General features: G+C 43.5%; 1 protein-coding gene across 2 annotated transcripts in view; it reads right to left on the bottom strand.

Moving 5' to 3' along the window:
- The window catches only part of SAMD4A (sterile alpha motif domain containing 4A), a 213957-nt gene that overhangs the window by 67948 nt on the left and 131680 nt on the right, over positions 1 to 14329 (bottom strand). For both annotated transcript variants that reach the window (XM_079769481.1, XM_079769482.1), the window contains exon 3: positions 13154 to 13672. In XM_079769481.1, coding sequence (XP_079625607.1) covers positions 13154 to 13672 — 519 coding nt within the window. The remainder of the gene's footprint in view (positions 1 to 13153; positions 13673 to 14329) is intronic.

Raw genomic sequence — 14329 nt, 5'->3', positions numbered from 1 at the left:
TACTCACCGGGTCCATCCAAAGACATATAAACGGGACTTGTTAAAAACAGCAAACCAAAACCAAGAAAGTCACCTAAAGAATGCCAATGTACTCATCAGAGAACAATGATCCCTATCACAAAATAAAAGCACCTGATGAAATCCTTTCAACATGTGTTAGTTTAAACTACTTTATAGATGAACTTTGATAGAGAATCTCAGGAGCTGAGGCCCTTACCTGATTTTAAGAGTTCCTGTCAATGAAGATTATTTAAAAACCAAGACAGTGTATACCCCAAGTCATAGGAAAATTATCTGATTCAAAAAAAGGTCATTCCAAAATAAGGTTATTTCCGGCAATGTCTTCAGAATACAGCACTGTTTAAAGGAGACTTGTATATGGTATGTGTCCTCCTCCAAGGAGACTTGTATATAGTATGTGTCTTCTTCCAGAAGCTTCACACCTTGAGACTATGATAGATCAGGAGAGTGTGCTCAGTGTCTTAACACCTGTCACCATCGCCCCTTGCTCCCCAAGAAGGCTGGGTGCGTTAGCTATCCATTGATGCTACTCAGGGACTGCCTCTCGGGAAGCTGGGACTAAGAGATAACCTGATTTTTAACTTGGATGTAGCAAAAGTTGTGTGTGTTTTTAATCCAAGATGGGTAGAAGTTTTTGGGACAGAGCCCCAAAGCTGCATGTCCCTGCTCCCACTGTGGAAATGTTTGACATGGTGGTATGGGAACAAGACCAGTAACCAGCCGAGTGTCTATCAAATCTCTTAAAACAGAACCTTCAAACAGTCCTCTTCCAACAGACTCCCATCACAGGAGTGGCTTTCAAGGGGTCTGCAATCTAGGCACCAGGCAACAATTCCTTTTTTAAAAAAAAACAATTTTCTCTCTTTAAGCTCAGAAAGGACAGAAAATCCACATTTGGATTCCACATGCCCTGGAATTTCATCGTCACCAATATCTTTACCTGGAATCCTTGCCAGTTTTCTATTCTCTCTACATGACCAAGGATCTCATGGGAGTACGCTTCCTATTAATACTACTCCAGGCTACATTACCCTGTCTTTTTTTAAAGAATATTTTCCTTCTCCCTTTTATTTTTAATAGGTAATATATGGCATTAACAAGGCAACTCACTTCAAAAGATAGAGGGCAAAGTAATTCCCCCAAACCCTGACTGCCAGACTTCCCAGATCCACATTCCAGGTATTGGTTACTGGTATTTGCATTCTTTTAAAAATGTGGGGGACCAAAACCATATAATGTTTTTACTGAGTGTGTGGTTAATTCGGAGAATAGCAGGAGGATCTCCTCCTGGCCTTGGCAAGTGGCAATTCTTAAACTAGCCCAGCACATTGCTTGACATTTCATTCTCCTCCATCCACTCAGCCCAGCATAACAGCACAGAATAGTCACCACCAGTGCACAAGGAGATGGAGATTTTTCTACCTTGGAAGCATAGAATGCAAGGCCAGAGAGGGTCTCTAGGGCCAGCGAACATCATGCCTTCATAAGGAAGTAGCAGTCCTTGGGAGGGGGAGATCACACGCTGCGTTCGGTGCAGCGACTTTCCTGACCCACTGCTCTGTTCGCCTTGGCACTAACTGGTGGCACCCTCGCCCTGGCCACACTTCCCTGGCCTGTATCTATGTGTCATTTATCTGCAGTCAATCCTATTCTGTTACTTAAGGATCATTTTTTATAAATTAAAATAATATCCTTACACTTAGTACTAATTTAAAAAAAAATTGTTCGTGTTAGCAATGGATCCCATGGAAGCAACATTAACAAATTTTTACCTTCTTCTTGACTATCTCTCTCTCTCTTTTTTAAAAATTTCTGGTCCATTTTAAGGTATTTAGTAAGATGCATCACGGGAACAGTCCTTAAAGGGACACTGGTATTTGTGGCCACAAAGGCTGGCTCTTCACCTCTCCATAGAGCGGAGTAAAGTATCTTGACTTCAGGTTAGCATATTGGAAGAGGGAACCCATTGCACCCTAGTTGACTGCAGAGCCCGGCCAGTGGAAGAAGCACCCCTTACTGCATCAGCATTGACAACCAGCGAGAAATAATAATGAGGCCTATCACTTGTTGAGCATCTCCCTGCTGGCAAGTGCTTTACGCACATTTCTCATCAATCCTCACAATAACCCTTAGAACTAGCTCTCTTTACTCATCTTCATTTAAACAACCTGCTGGACCAACCCAGCATTCTCCAGTCCCTTTAGACTACTTACTGATGCCCATGGCTCATTGACTCCGTAAGGACTGTAATTTACTTGTGTTTCTGCTCCCACCGGCTGATTTGTGGGTATACCAAGAGTTAGTTGAATTTGTTCCCAAACCTGTTTATGCCAGTGCACTTATTATGGTAAATATGGTAAATTAAAAAGTATAACAGCAGTGATGACATAGGAATTATAAAAAAGTTAATTACACAAAACCTTTGTTACATGTTTTAGAAATAGTCATTGTTTTACTTACAAATCTACTGTTGAATTCAGTGTGAGAGAACTATAAGCTACATTTTTAAAAGAAAAAAAAATTTAGAAAGATTCTATACTCTGTTTTTGCAAATGTCCTCCCTGCTCCATTTTAAAGAAATCACAGACAATAATGCATCAAGGATGTGATTTAAGCAGTAAAGACCAAGACTTGCCAGCCCAAAGCACGGTTCATAACTCTCCACAAAAGACCACACATTAATGTATGTATTTATCTTTTAAGTTAAAATCACATAAGGTCTTTTCCTTTTAAAACAACATCCTGCTTTAAATGGCTCTTGCAATAACCACATCAACTAACCATCCTGATCAAGTTAATTAAGAGCTTTCTACTGCAATCAATTTTAATTTTATATATGAGGGAAGGAAGTTTAGAGGCCAAGTAATGTGTCCATTGTCACACACCTATTGTTGGAGCTGGAATCTAAAACCAAGTCATCTGACTCCAAAGTCATGTTCTTGTTCTTGACCAAGGCTGCCTCATCATTTACACCTCAAACTAAAACATCTAAAATGCCACAGTTAGCCTTAGAATTCCCTTTGCATTGCAGTGTCTAACTGTGCAAAGGAGAGAACGAAAGTGTAAAGTAATCTGATAGAAACATTTAGAGCCATAAGGGTTTTGTTGGGCTCTTCCGAAACGATGCAGCTCAGCCAGGTCGGCTGTGAAACGAATCTCGAATGCGAGCGCTGTGCTCTCACGGCTCTGCTCTCTAATTCCAGTCATGGAATTGTCTGTGGAAATGATCCAAATTTTGGTGAAGAACGAGTACCCCAGAGTATGTTGGGAATTTTAGCTTTCCACAAAAATCCTTCCTAGCATTCTCAAGATTTTGGAAGCCCCTGCCTACCTCGCTTCCCTATCTCCATACCTTTCTCTTACTTGACTTATATTTGAGATTTCCTAATGCTGTATTTTACCTAATAGAATGTTGAGGACTAGGGCAGGGGTAAGGGAATGGCAGGAATGATATTTACAGTGTTTAAGAGAAAGTATATCCCCAATTGGCAATAATCGCTGCCACTAAGATTTACCCTTATCTGAAACCATGAAATTTAGGGTTTAATTTGCTTGCTATTAAAGATACCAAAAATATCTTTACACACACACACACACACACACACACACACACACACACACACACACATATGTTACATTCATAATACAACTTTCCTCACTGTAACCTGAGTTTGTCCCTGAAAATCTTAAAAGTGAGACAAGTAAAAAACAAGTAAATGCAATTACTTGTGATTAGATTATTCCTTGTCGAGTTGTTTGTGGAGCAGGCACTGTTAGGCTCTGACACTAAATCTTGTGAAATAACAAAAATCATAAGATTACAGGGCTCATAGTCTTAAAGAAGCCTCCCTGTCCATCTCCGCCTTGTTCCTCTCCTCTTCCAGGCTAGTCCAATTTAAGCCATTTATTCCAGCCAGAATCTATTCAATTTTTGAAGTACAGTGGAGAATTGGAAACACTACTGCCTTCCTCTGTAGCTCATCTAGTATTTAATAGCCCTCACTGTCATAAGTCTAAAAAAATCCTCCTGGATGGGGCGCGGATGGCACAGCCTCATGACCCCAAATGCATGTAGCCCAAGCAGGCCTTTGACTTTTCCCAAGCACTGGGATCTCCGACTCACAATCAACTAGCGGACTTCTTGCTTACTACAGTGTTTTTCTAATTGTTCCTCCCCACGCCCCAGAAAACAAACACTAGGCGTGGTGAGGGAAAGCACAGTCCTGCAAAACCCTGGGACTCTGGAAACGGCAGAAGGATTAGGCAGGGGCAGTACTGGGTCCTCCAAGACACCACTGAGATATCTTCACAATGTAGTGTCAGGAAGGCCAGTGGCATACTTAAAAAAAGTTTCCCCCAAAGGGGAAGGAAGCTGAACTAAAAATATCCTCATGCCAGCTGTTATAAATGCTTTTCAAAGGAAGCAAAGCAACTAGAGTTACCTCTTTGAAGAGCAAATGAGGGGTTAAGGCAATAATGGAATTTTTCAGTTGCATGCCAGGTTGGCTAGATTTGGGGGAGGAAGAAATTTTCCACCGAGTAAGTCTGCCGGTAAAAGACAAAATAATTCCATGAAGATTGGAACTCCAAATGATGCCAGGGGCTCCAAAAGCTTGGGATGGGGATGACCTGCAGCCTGCAAGACAGAATGAGTCCCCTTTTCAGTTTCCAAGGGGCCACTCACAAAGACATCTTTCCTTCTCAGGCCTAGAGCTGTGCGGTCTCTCTCCTTCCCTTGACTACGTGTTCTGATGGCTCTTTGCAGTCTGACTACAATGAGTCTCAGTGGTTGGTGGCCTTGAAAGAAAATGTGACGGCAGCCGAAACCGGTTTGGCTCAGTGGATAAAGCGTCGGCCTGCAGACTCAAGGGTCCCAGGTTCGATTCCGGTCAAGGGCATGTACCTTGGTTGCGGGCACATCCCCAGTAGGGGGTGTGCAAGAGGCAGCTGATCGATGTTTCTCTCTCATCGATGTTTCTAACTTTCTATCCCTCTCTCTTCCTCTCTGTAAAAAATCAATAAAATATAAATTTAAAAAAAGAAAAGAAAATGTGACAGCAGAGGAAAAGGGAAGGACTTCTTGAGCCAAACAGGTATCTCTGAAAGAGCTGGCCCTGGCGGCCTGAGGGCTGATCCATGGACATGGAGGGTTTCTCCAGTTGCAAATCAGGGGCTCCCAAAGGAGCCCCTTCCCCTGAGGTCCACGTGGCCCCCACGCCTCACCTCGCCTGCTGAAGTAGTGCTGTTTCAGGTGTGGGCCCCAAGGGGCTGAGCCGCCATCCTTTCCATAAATGGACAGAAACCTCCACCTCCCAGAAAAGCCAAGAAACAAGAACCAAAGCTCGAGAAACATCCAGGCTCTGGATGCCCCTGTTTTTCTTTTGTCTCTTTGTTTTTTACCTTTTAAGTGTGAAATAATTATAGGTTTATAATGAATTACAAAAATACTACACAGAGAGGTCTCATGTACCCATCCCCCTGCTTCCTCCAAGGTGACATTTTGCATGACTATGGTGTATTATCAACATCAGGATAATACACTATAGTCAACAACTGACCTTAACACAATAGGATTGAACAAGATGCTAGGCCTTACTCAGATCTCGGCAGTTTTGTACACATTTTTTTTTGTTTGTTTGAATTCATGTATTACTCTACGGGTATTTTATCACATATACACATTCATATACCTACCTCCACAATCAAGATCACAGCACGTATCTGTTAGTATTGAGACCGAATTGGTAAAATAAGTCACACAAAAAGCAAGAGTAACAATAAATGTCTCTATGAGGATTATGACAGAAGGCTAAATGACCAAATATTTTGTGAATTCCCAAAGATATTTTTCTCATTTTTTTAAGGAAATTCATTAACTTCACGCACATCTGCTTAGTGAGCCCGGAATTTATTAAGTCCCTGCCTTTCAGCAAACATTTATGGCCGGGTGGGCAGACAGGCTTAGCTCACACGCCATCTCTTATTGAATTACACTGGCTGCCTCGAGGGGCATATTGAGGAGGATTTGGAGGCCACATCTGGGCTTTGCAAGAGACAGATATTATCTAACAGAGACTCTTGGCCACGGAAGAGTGGCAGCTGAATGCATGCCAAGAATTTGCCATCTCCAAACTTTCTGTGTTGTAGGCGCTGGGCAAGAAGGATAAAGACACAACCCCTGTCCAGCCGGTGTGGCTCGGTGGTTGAGCATCGATCTATGGATCAGGAGGTCATGGTTTGATTTCTGATCAGGGCACATGCCGGGGTTGCAGGCTCCATCCCCAGTAGGGGGCGTGCAGGAGGCAGCCAATCAATGATTCTTATCATTGATGTTTCTCTCTCTCTCTCCCCCCCTCTCCCTTCTTCTCTGAAATCAATAAAAATATATATTTTAAAAAGACACAACCCCTGTCCCCAAGGAGTTTGTAATCAGGAAGGGGAGGCAAACAAGTCAACCAAAAGCTGAGACACAGAACGAGAAGGCCTGACATTGAGGTACACGGGTCAGTGCGAAGCAAGCACAGGAACGGCTCCTCTTTTTCAGGGAGTCACAGCAGTTGTGCAAGTCTTAGGTCTGTGTGCTGTGGAGAACACCGATGCAATGGGGTGGCTGGTCTATGTGGGGCAAACTCAGGGTCAGAGAAAAACAAGGGTCTACTAGCTACTAATTCAGTCAATCTCGGAGGATGGGATTAGGAGGTAGAAGCAGTAACCTTGAATTCAGAGCCAGACTCTGGAGCCTGACTGCCTGGGTTCAAACCCCAGTTCATCCACTTTGTGAATCTGCCAAGTTACTTAGCTGCTTTGTGCCTCAGTTTGTTCATCTGTCAAATGGGGCTAACAATAATACTCATAGCATGGGGTTATGAGGATTATTATAAACATTAAATGAGTTATTGTTTATGTAAAGGGTTTTGAACAGCACCCAGAATGTAATAAGCACTATGTTGTTGTAAGCTATCGCAGTTAATTTACTTTTTATGAACTATGGCACCGATTTTTTAAATGTATTATTTTTATCATCAGAAAAATCCATTGAGATTAATAAAAGAAATTCTAAGTTTCCAAACTGTACCATTAAATTGTAGAAGGGAGCAGTTCAAATGGAGCACTTTGGAATAATTTTTGCTATCCAAAGTTTCTGAGTTTTTGCCTCATTCGGGGCTAGCAAAGGTCAGCATATTTTCAAATCCAAATGTAAAGAATGCCAACAAGAAAATCAAGTATTGCAATGATTTGAATAGAAAAAATTTTCTTTCCAGATCCTGGGCTGCTCGTGAAGAGTGGAAAATGGTTAGAAAGGCAGTCTGTGGCCAGGATGGCAGCACTGACCTTCAAAAAGGGAATGCTGTGGGCCCTGAAGAAAACCAGGAGAGGCTCGAACTTTACCTGAATGGTTTACTTTCTCAGTAGAAGACCAGACAGGAAGCAAACCTAGAGATGCTAAGCCAGGTTCTATGCACCTCGTGTTTGAATTACTTGTGATGGCTGAAACAAAGTTCACCAAAACTTGTGTATAGTTTGTGACGGCCAGTACTTTGGTCCTTTCTGGTCCCACAGGTGTCTGATGAACAATCTACACATTCTCACTCTCAGCCATCAGACTCCTGCGTAGTAAGGTATGGAAAATACATTATTTCCTCTCTTCTGATGCTTTTCAATAGACTTCTGAATCTGCCCCACCCCATTCTTCTCAGATCTCATAGAAGAAAAAGCCCAGCTCTAATAGCTCTCACATGATTTAATATCTAAATGGATGAAAATAGGTTGATCCTTGTTATATTAGGGCTTAGTTTTTGCCCCTTACTCTTAATCTTATTCTAATCCGTTCCTTCAAAAACTCTGTGGCTCCATCATCTATTTTCACTACCTTTTAAACATCATTTTCCTCCACATCACTGTTCCTACACCTTCTCAATGTCAATATATATTCTGAATCAAGCTTGTAGCTAGTTTTTCTCCCTTTCTTCCCTCTTATCTTTTTGGAATCACAACTGTCTTCATCCCTTAAATGTCTGTCATCTGTGTAACACTCCCAATTTACATCTACTGTCCATCCTTCATTAATTCTTGGTCCTCATCTTATTTGACCAATCAGTAGAATTTTATTCAGTTAATCACTCTTTCCCCCATGAAACATTTTCTTCATTTGCCTTGGAAGACACACACACTTTTGACGTTTTCCCAACTTCAGTGGTTTCTCCTTAGTGTCTTTTTGCCGCTCCCTCCTCTGTTTCCAGCCTTCCTGTTGAAGTGCCCAGGGTTAGTCCTTTGTCTTCTTCTCTATGTACATCACTATGTTGGTAATCTCAATTAGTTTCATAGCTTTAAATACCACCCAATGTGCTAAAAACTCCCAAATGTCTATCTCGGATCAGTCTTCTCTCCCAAACCACACACTCATAAATCCAACTGCCTACTAAGTACCTCTGATTGTCTAACAGACATGCAAGCTCATCATACAGGACTTTGAACTCCTAATCTTACCCTGAAATGTATTCAATAAATATGGACTCCCCTATCTCAACTAATGTCAAGGCCATCCTTCTAGTTGTATAAGCAAAAACCCTGGAGTCATTCTTGAATTCTCTCCCACACACCCCTCTTTTCTTCTGTCAGGAAAACTTGTTGGCTGTACTTCCAAAGTATATCTAGACTCTGACCCTGTCTCCCCCTGCCCCACTCTACTGCGGATATCTTGGTCTGAGTCATCAGATTACTGCAATAGCCTCTTAACTGTTCTTTGTGTTTTTACCCTTACCCTAGTATAATCTATTCTTAATACAGCAGCCAAAGTGATCCCTTTAAAATGTGAGTCAGATCACGTCACGAATCCGCCAAAAATCCTCCAACAGCTTCCTGGTTTATTGAGAAAAAAGCCAAAATCCTGGCAATGACCTACACGCCCTGTAGGATCTGTCCCTCCCATTACCTCCGTAACCCCGACCACTGTGTATCTCACTCATTCCCTTTCAGCCACCAGCCTTCTTGCTTTCCCCCAAACAGGCTGGCACTCTCTGTTTTGGGATGTTTGCTCTAGCTTCTCCTCTGACTGGACTACTCCTCCCTTAGACACCACTTGCCTAAACACCTTGCCTTCAAGTCGTTGCTCGCACATCACCTTCTCGATGAGGTCTACTCTGATCACCCTATTTAATACTATACCACCTCACCAAGTAGGTCTGATCCTCCTGATCCTACTTTTTCTTATTTCCATGTCGCTTAAATCTCTAGCACGCTATAATTTAATACAGTAGTCTGCAAGCTCCACGAGGAAGGACAGCTTTGTGTTGTCCACTAACATAGCCCGAGTGTCTTGAGCAGGGGAGGCATATACTGGCGCTCAATGAACACTCTCTAAGTGAATGAACAAACAAATAAGTGAATCAGTGATGCATGTCCGAGTCAATACTGAATTCTAAGCATTCCACCTAGGAACATTCCTCTGCTCCACAGCTAATGCTACTTTTATTACCTCACCACTGAGGCTTTGAAACTCACTGACTCTGCGCTTATCACTTGCTATCTGGTCTGTCCACAGACCAGTATCCCTTACAATGTTGCTCATGTCATCCCCATGCTCATGTTGTCATGCCTGGTCACTTTAGGGCTCTCAGGCCCCTTCCCTTGGTCTACTCTTATTGTCTTTACTCCCTGCCATTTCCTGCATGAACCTCTGCTTCCTCCTCATACTATAACCTGCCTGCACACTATTACCTCCACTGCTTTGCCACAACCCATATTCCTACCCTACCCTCAGTGCCCTCCCCTCCCTTCCCCATCCTCTCTAGATGTCCATCCCAGTCCAGTGCACTTCCCATTTCCTCTGCAAGGCTTTCCTGACCCTCCAGGTCACAAGGATTTCTCTCCTCCCTACATTCACAGTCCATACAGTATGGATTCTCCCCACTACACCCCCCTCAGCTGAAACAGCCCTATACTGCCTTGTTGGCAGCTCTTAGAGGTTTTTGTAAACTACATTTTTATATAACTCATGAATTGTTATGTAAAATTTCTGTGGATAAAAGTCTGGGGAAAAGGGAACATTTAATTTTTAATTGTGAGGCTGATTGATATGTCTTCTTTCTCCGTTTATATTATAGGCTCCCTGAAGGGGGAAATACTTCCCTTAAACTTCCTTATATCCCATGGACTCAAACACAGCACTAAGCATCTGTGGATGAAACAAGTGTTTGCAGGGTAGTTGAATTTAGAATTCACAGAGAGGGGAGGCCACAAATGATAAGGCATTTTGCTGGAGCATAATGATCAAAAGAATAAAATATTAGTGCAGTAAACCAAGGTTAAAAATAAAAAAAAACTGTGTAAGGAGGTGGTTAGTTTCTTTTCATTAACCATCATTAATGTGGCTGGTAATTTGAGAATATGAAGCACTAACTGATTTCAGTTCTTATAATCAGGTTGTTTTGTGCAGATATTTTTTCCTACTTGAAAGAGGGAAAAAATGCAGCTCTTCAGTGCAGCAGAAGGGACCCCGAAGCCTTAAGTCTGAGCCCTTTTCTACTGCAGTGAAATGGCCACAAGGCCCACTCGGCCGGCTGGGGCTCAGGAAAGGTGCTTTTATCAGGTGACCTTCAGAAGATGCAAATGAGGATACAGTTTCTGGTATCAGTGTTTGCACTTTGCTCCTCACTGTCTTTTTTTTTCCAGAGAGGAAGGAAAGGGAGAGAGATAGAAACATCTATGATGAGAATCATTGACTGGCTGCCTCCTGCACACCCCATGTGCCCCAAAACCCAGCATGTGCCCTTGACCAGGAATCAAACCGTGACCTCCTGGCTCATAGGTCGATGTTCAACCACTGAGCCATGCCAGCTGGACTGCTCCTCGCTGTCTTTCCTCTCTCTCCCTTTTATTCACTTAGTAGACACTTACTGAGTGCTTACTGTTTGCCAGCTCTGGTCAGGGCTGGGTATTTATATGCATAATCTCATTCACCCTCACTACAGCCCTCAAAGGTAAATATCCTACTTTACAGCTAGGGATCTTGCTCAGAGAGGTTAAGCAACTTGGCCAACTTGTAGTGAAGAAATTGTAGATCTGAGATTTGAACCCAGGAGGGCATTGACACCAAAGTCCTTGTTCTTTCCACTTTGTCAAGCTGCCTCCCAAGTGCTCAGGATAGATTTGATAGAGGCATGAATGAATGAATGACCAAAAGGTTTGCAATTTTGACAAACACAGTTTAACCTCTGTGGACAATGCAGAGGGGAAAAAAGCAATGACATTAATGTTTTGTTAAAGAGATATCACTAAAATACAAGTGTCGACGTGGCCTACGTGTTTGAACGAAACTTTATGGAGGAGAGATCTGAGCTTTTATCTTCTTTGCTCGGGGAACAGGGCTCCAACCACTTTCTTCTTCCTGCGATATGTAATCTAGTTATCTTGTTAAACCTTCAAGTCCTTTTCTGCTCAAGTGCTACACAGGGACCTAAAGATCTGGGAGGCCATGACAGCCATCTCTGACTTCCTCCTCTCGGTGAGGCTGGGTGGCCACAGTGAAAAATAGAAGTGCCCGTTAACTTCAATTTGATACCATTTCACAGGCACTAATCTTCTCAAGACCCAACCTTGAATGTTTAAATCAGTGGAGCAGAAATGCGGTGGCCCAAGACTAAGGTCAAGACAAATGACGTCAACTCAACCCCTTACAACACAAAAGACCAAGTTTTGAGAGGGCAAATGGCTGTCTCACTATCAAGGAGTTTTGTAACGATGTCTAGGTTCTGTCCCAGACCCAGGAAACCTGGGCCAAGAAGTTCTGTCACCCCAGCCTGCGTTGTCTGCTCTAACACTCCCAGCACCACTCTCGTCACTGGAGGGTAGCGAAACCGTTCCCTGGATTACTAGTCTGTGAGAAAGACTGTCACCAGAACCTTTGACATAATAAATTAATGATATAATAATCACCTAATTCTCCAAATGTGCAAGTTATTGGTATCTCGATGCAAATGTAGAAAGAAGAATTTAAAATCTCATGTTGTAGCATCATCGATGCAGTATCTTAATTATTTCCTTGGTTACCTCACTAAGGTACTGTTTCAACTGAATTATGTAGTTATAATTCAGCACCCCTCCGTATGTGAGAAAGCCATTTTAAAAGGCCTATTAGCCAAAAGATCCAAGTGGAGGTAGAGGCGAAGAAGCCATCACTGCCAATTCTTAATACTCTCCTGTCTTTTAGGTGGGGGTTCCCGCATGGTCACAGGCATCTAAGCTCTAACCGCAGAAGCGTTGCCCTGGGGAAGTCATCTCAGCACTGAGACTGCATTCACAGACTCATGCAAACTAGCATCAAGGAGTTCTGTCTGATGACCGCCCACTCTCCCAAGCTTCTACTTTGTAGAAGCCCCAATGGCATTTTGAGAAGACGCCGGCCCTCGTCCCAGCTGTGGGCAGGGCACTTCGCTTTCATGGTCAAAAGAGTAGGAGGCTGTCCTTTGCTGCCCCTCTGCCCCTACAAAGTAGGTCCTGACCCACATCTCCCAAGGGGTTAGACTGAGCGAGAGAAGACCACAGCATTCACACCAGGCCACAGCACAGAGCAGCATTCTCAGTTAGCAAACCTGCTCCCCCTGGCCAGGAGGAAACGTGCCCCCAACAACTGGGGATAACACCAGGAGATGCAAGGGAGGGAACATTCCGGGGAGAAATTTAAAAAAAGAAAAAAGAAAGGAAAAGGGAAAATGCACAAAGCCCATGAGGCTGTCCGGTTAACCAGGGGTTAGAATGAGGTTTGGAAAATCACACGTAACAGCATCTTGGCAAATCCAAAGACCCCGGGGTGAAAGACACGTGGGTGAAAGCATTTCTATTTGTGGAAACAGGAAGTTTCCTTCTTTCACCACGTATTCAAAAAAAAATTTTTTTTTAAATCTATTTTGTAACCCAAATTTGGACCATCAGTCATTTTTACCGGCCCAGCATTTCATCCTTCCAGAGTCAAAAGAGCAACAAAGATGGGGTCCGAAGATCCCTTCCCACAGCCAATTCCAATCAGCCCTTCTCTCCCGGGTTACCTGTGCTCAGAGCAGACATTCCCAGCAGGCATGCCACACACAGCAAGTCGCCAAACCAGACTGCGCTCAAGGGCTTATAGGAGACTTACTTGTACTTGTGCTGGTTCCGATCGTATTGATTGTGGTGGGGACGGATGAGGAGGAGTAGAGGGGCACATGGCCGTTCTCGCACCCCAGGCTTTTGTCCTGCCAGTTGGAGGCGTTGATGCAAATCCCAGAATCCCGAGAGTTCTGCCACCCATTGAGCTTGTCGTCGGAGTTCTGTCTTTGGTGATAGTAGTGTGTCTGCCCATAATCCACAGAGTCTGAGCGGCCTCGGTTCTGGCCACCGAAGCTGGTTGACGTGCGGTCCTCCAAGTGATTCAGCCACATGGCTAAAGCACTGCGGTCTTCCAACGAGGTGGCCGGATGTATCAACGCATAGGACAGCAGCTGCCTGCTCTCCTCGATGTGCTGGTTATGTTCGATAGAGTGCGCCAGTATCTTGGGCAGCAGTTTCATATACTCTACTTTTGCGTCGAGGTTTCCTGGCTTCAGCAAAGGCAGGTGAGTTAACAGGAGGGAAATCACTTTATCCTTGGATTCCTGTTGCCATTGGTTAATGATTCCTGGAAAGGAAAACAGACAGGGCACGTAAGTAAACACGGCCACAATGACACAGAGCACCACACTGCAAAAAGAATGCCTGTGGGTGAGCGTCCCAATCCAGGTGCCCTGACTAAACTTTCTCAAAACAGCCCATGCATCAGATTGGATAACTGACCTCAGATTGTCAGGGGGCAGTGCCTTCAGTAAAACATGGAACAAACGTTCTTAGATGTTTTTGGTCCTTAATCTACTTTTCATTTAGGTCTCCAAAGAGGCTACACCTACTTTGGTACAACCAAACCAGAATTACAGCCTTGGTTTTTATTGTTATTGTTGTTGTTTCTTTTTCTTAGACACCTTCTGATAGATGGGGGAGGAGGAGATACAGAAAACAAAAATCTCTATAAAAAAAGCAAGTTTAAATCAAGCATCCATATACTGGAGTCCTTGAGGATAAGGCTGCTTCCCACCCCTCCCCCACCTCCAGATGTCTGTGGAAAAGTGGTTTACATCCTGGTAAAGGCATTTGCGTCAAGTTGGTAAGACTTCCGAGATGGAGAAATATGTCAAGGGGGAAAAAAGGACTCCCCTCATCCTCGTGAAGTAAGCCTGCACCTTGAGCACAAGAATCTGACTCAGAAAACGACTGTGGGCTCAAGTCTCAAAGGAGCAATGAA

The sequence above is a fragment of the Cnephaeus nilssonii genome (genome assembly GCF_951640355.1).
Source record: "Cnephaeus nilssonii genome assembly, chromosome: 4".
Classification (NCBI taxonomy): Eukaryota; Metazoa; Chordata; class Mammalia; order Chiroptera; family Vespertilionidae; genus Cnephaeus; species Cnephaeus nilssonii.
The sequence above is the reverse complement of the archived record's forward strand: the minus strand, read 5'-3'. Positions and strand labels throughout refer to the sequence as shown.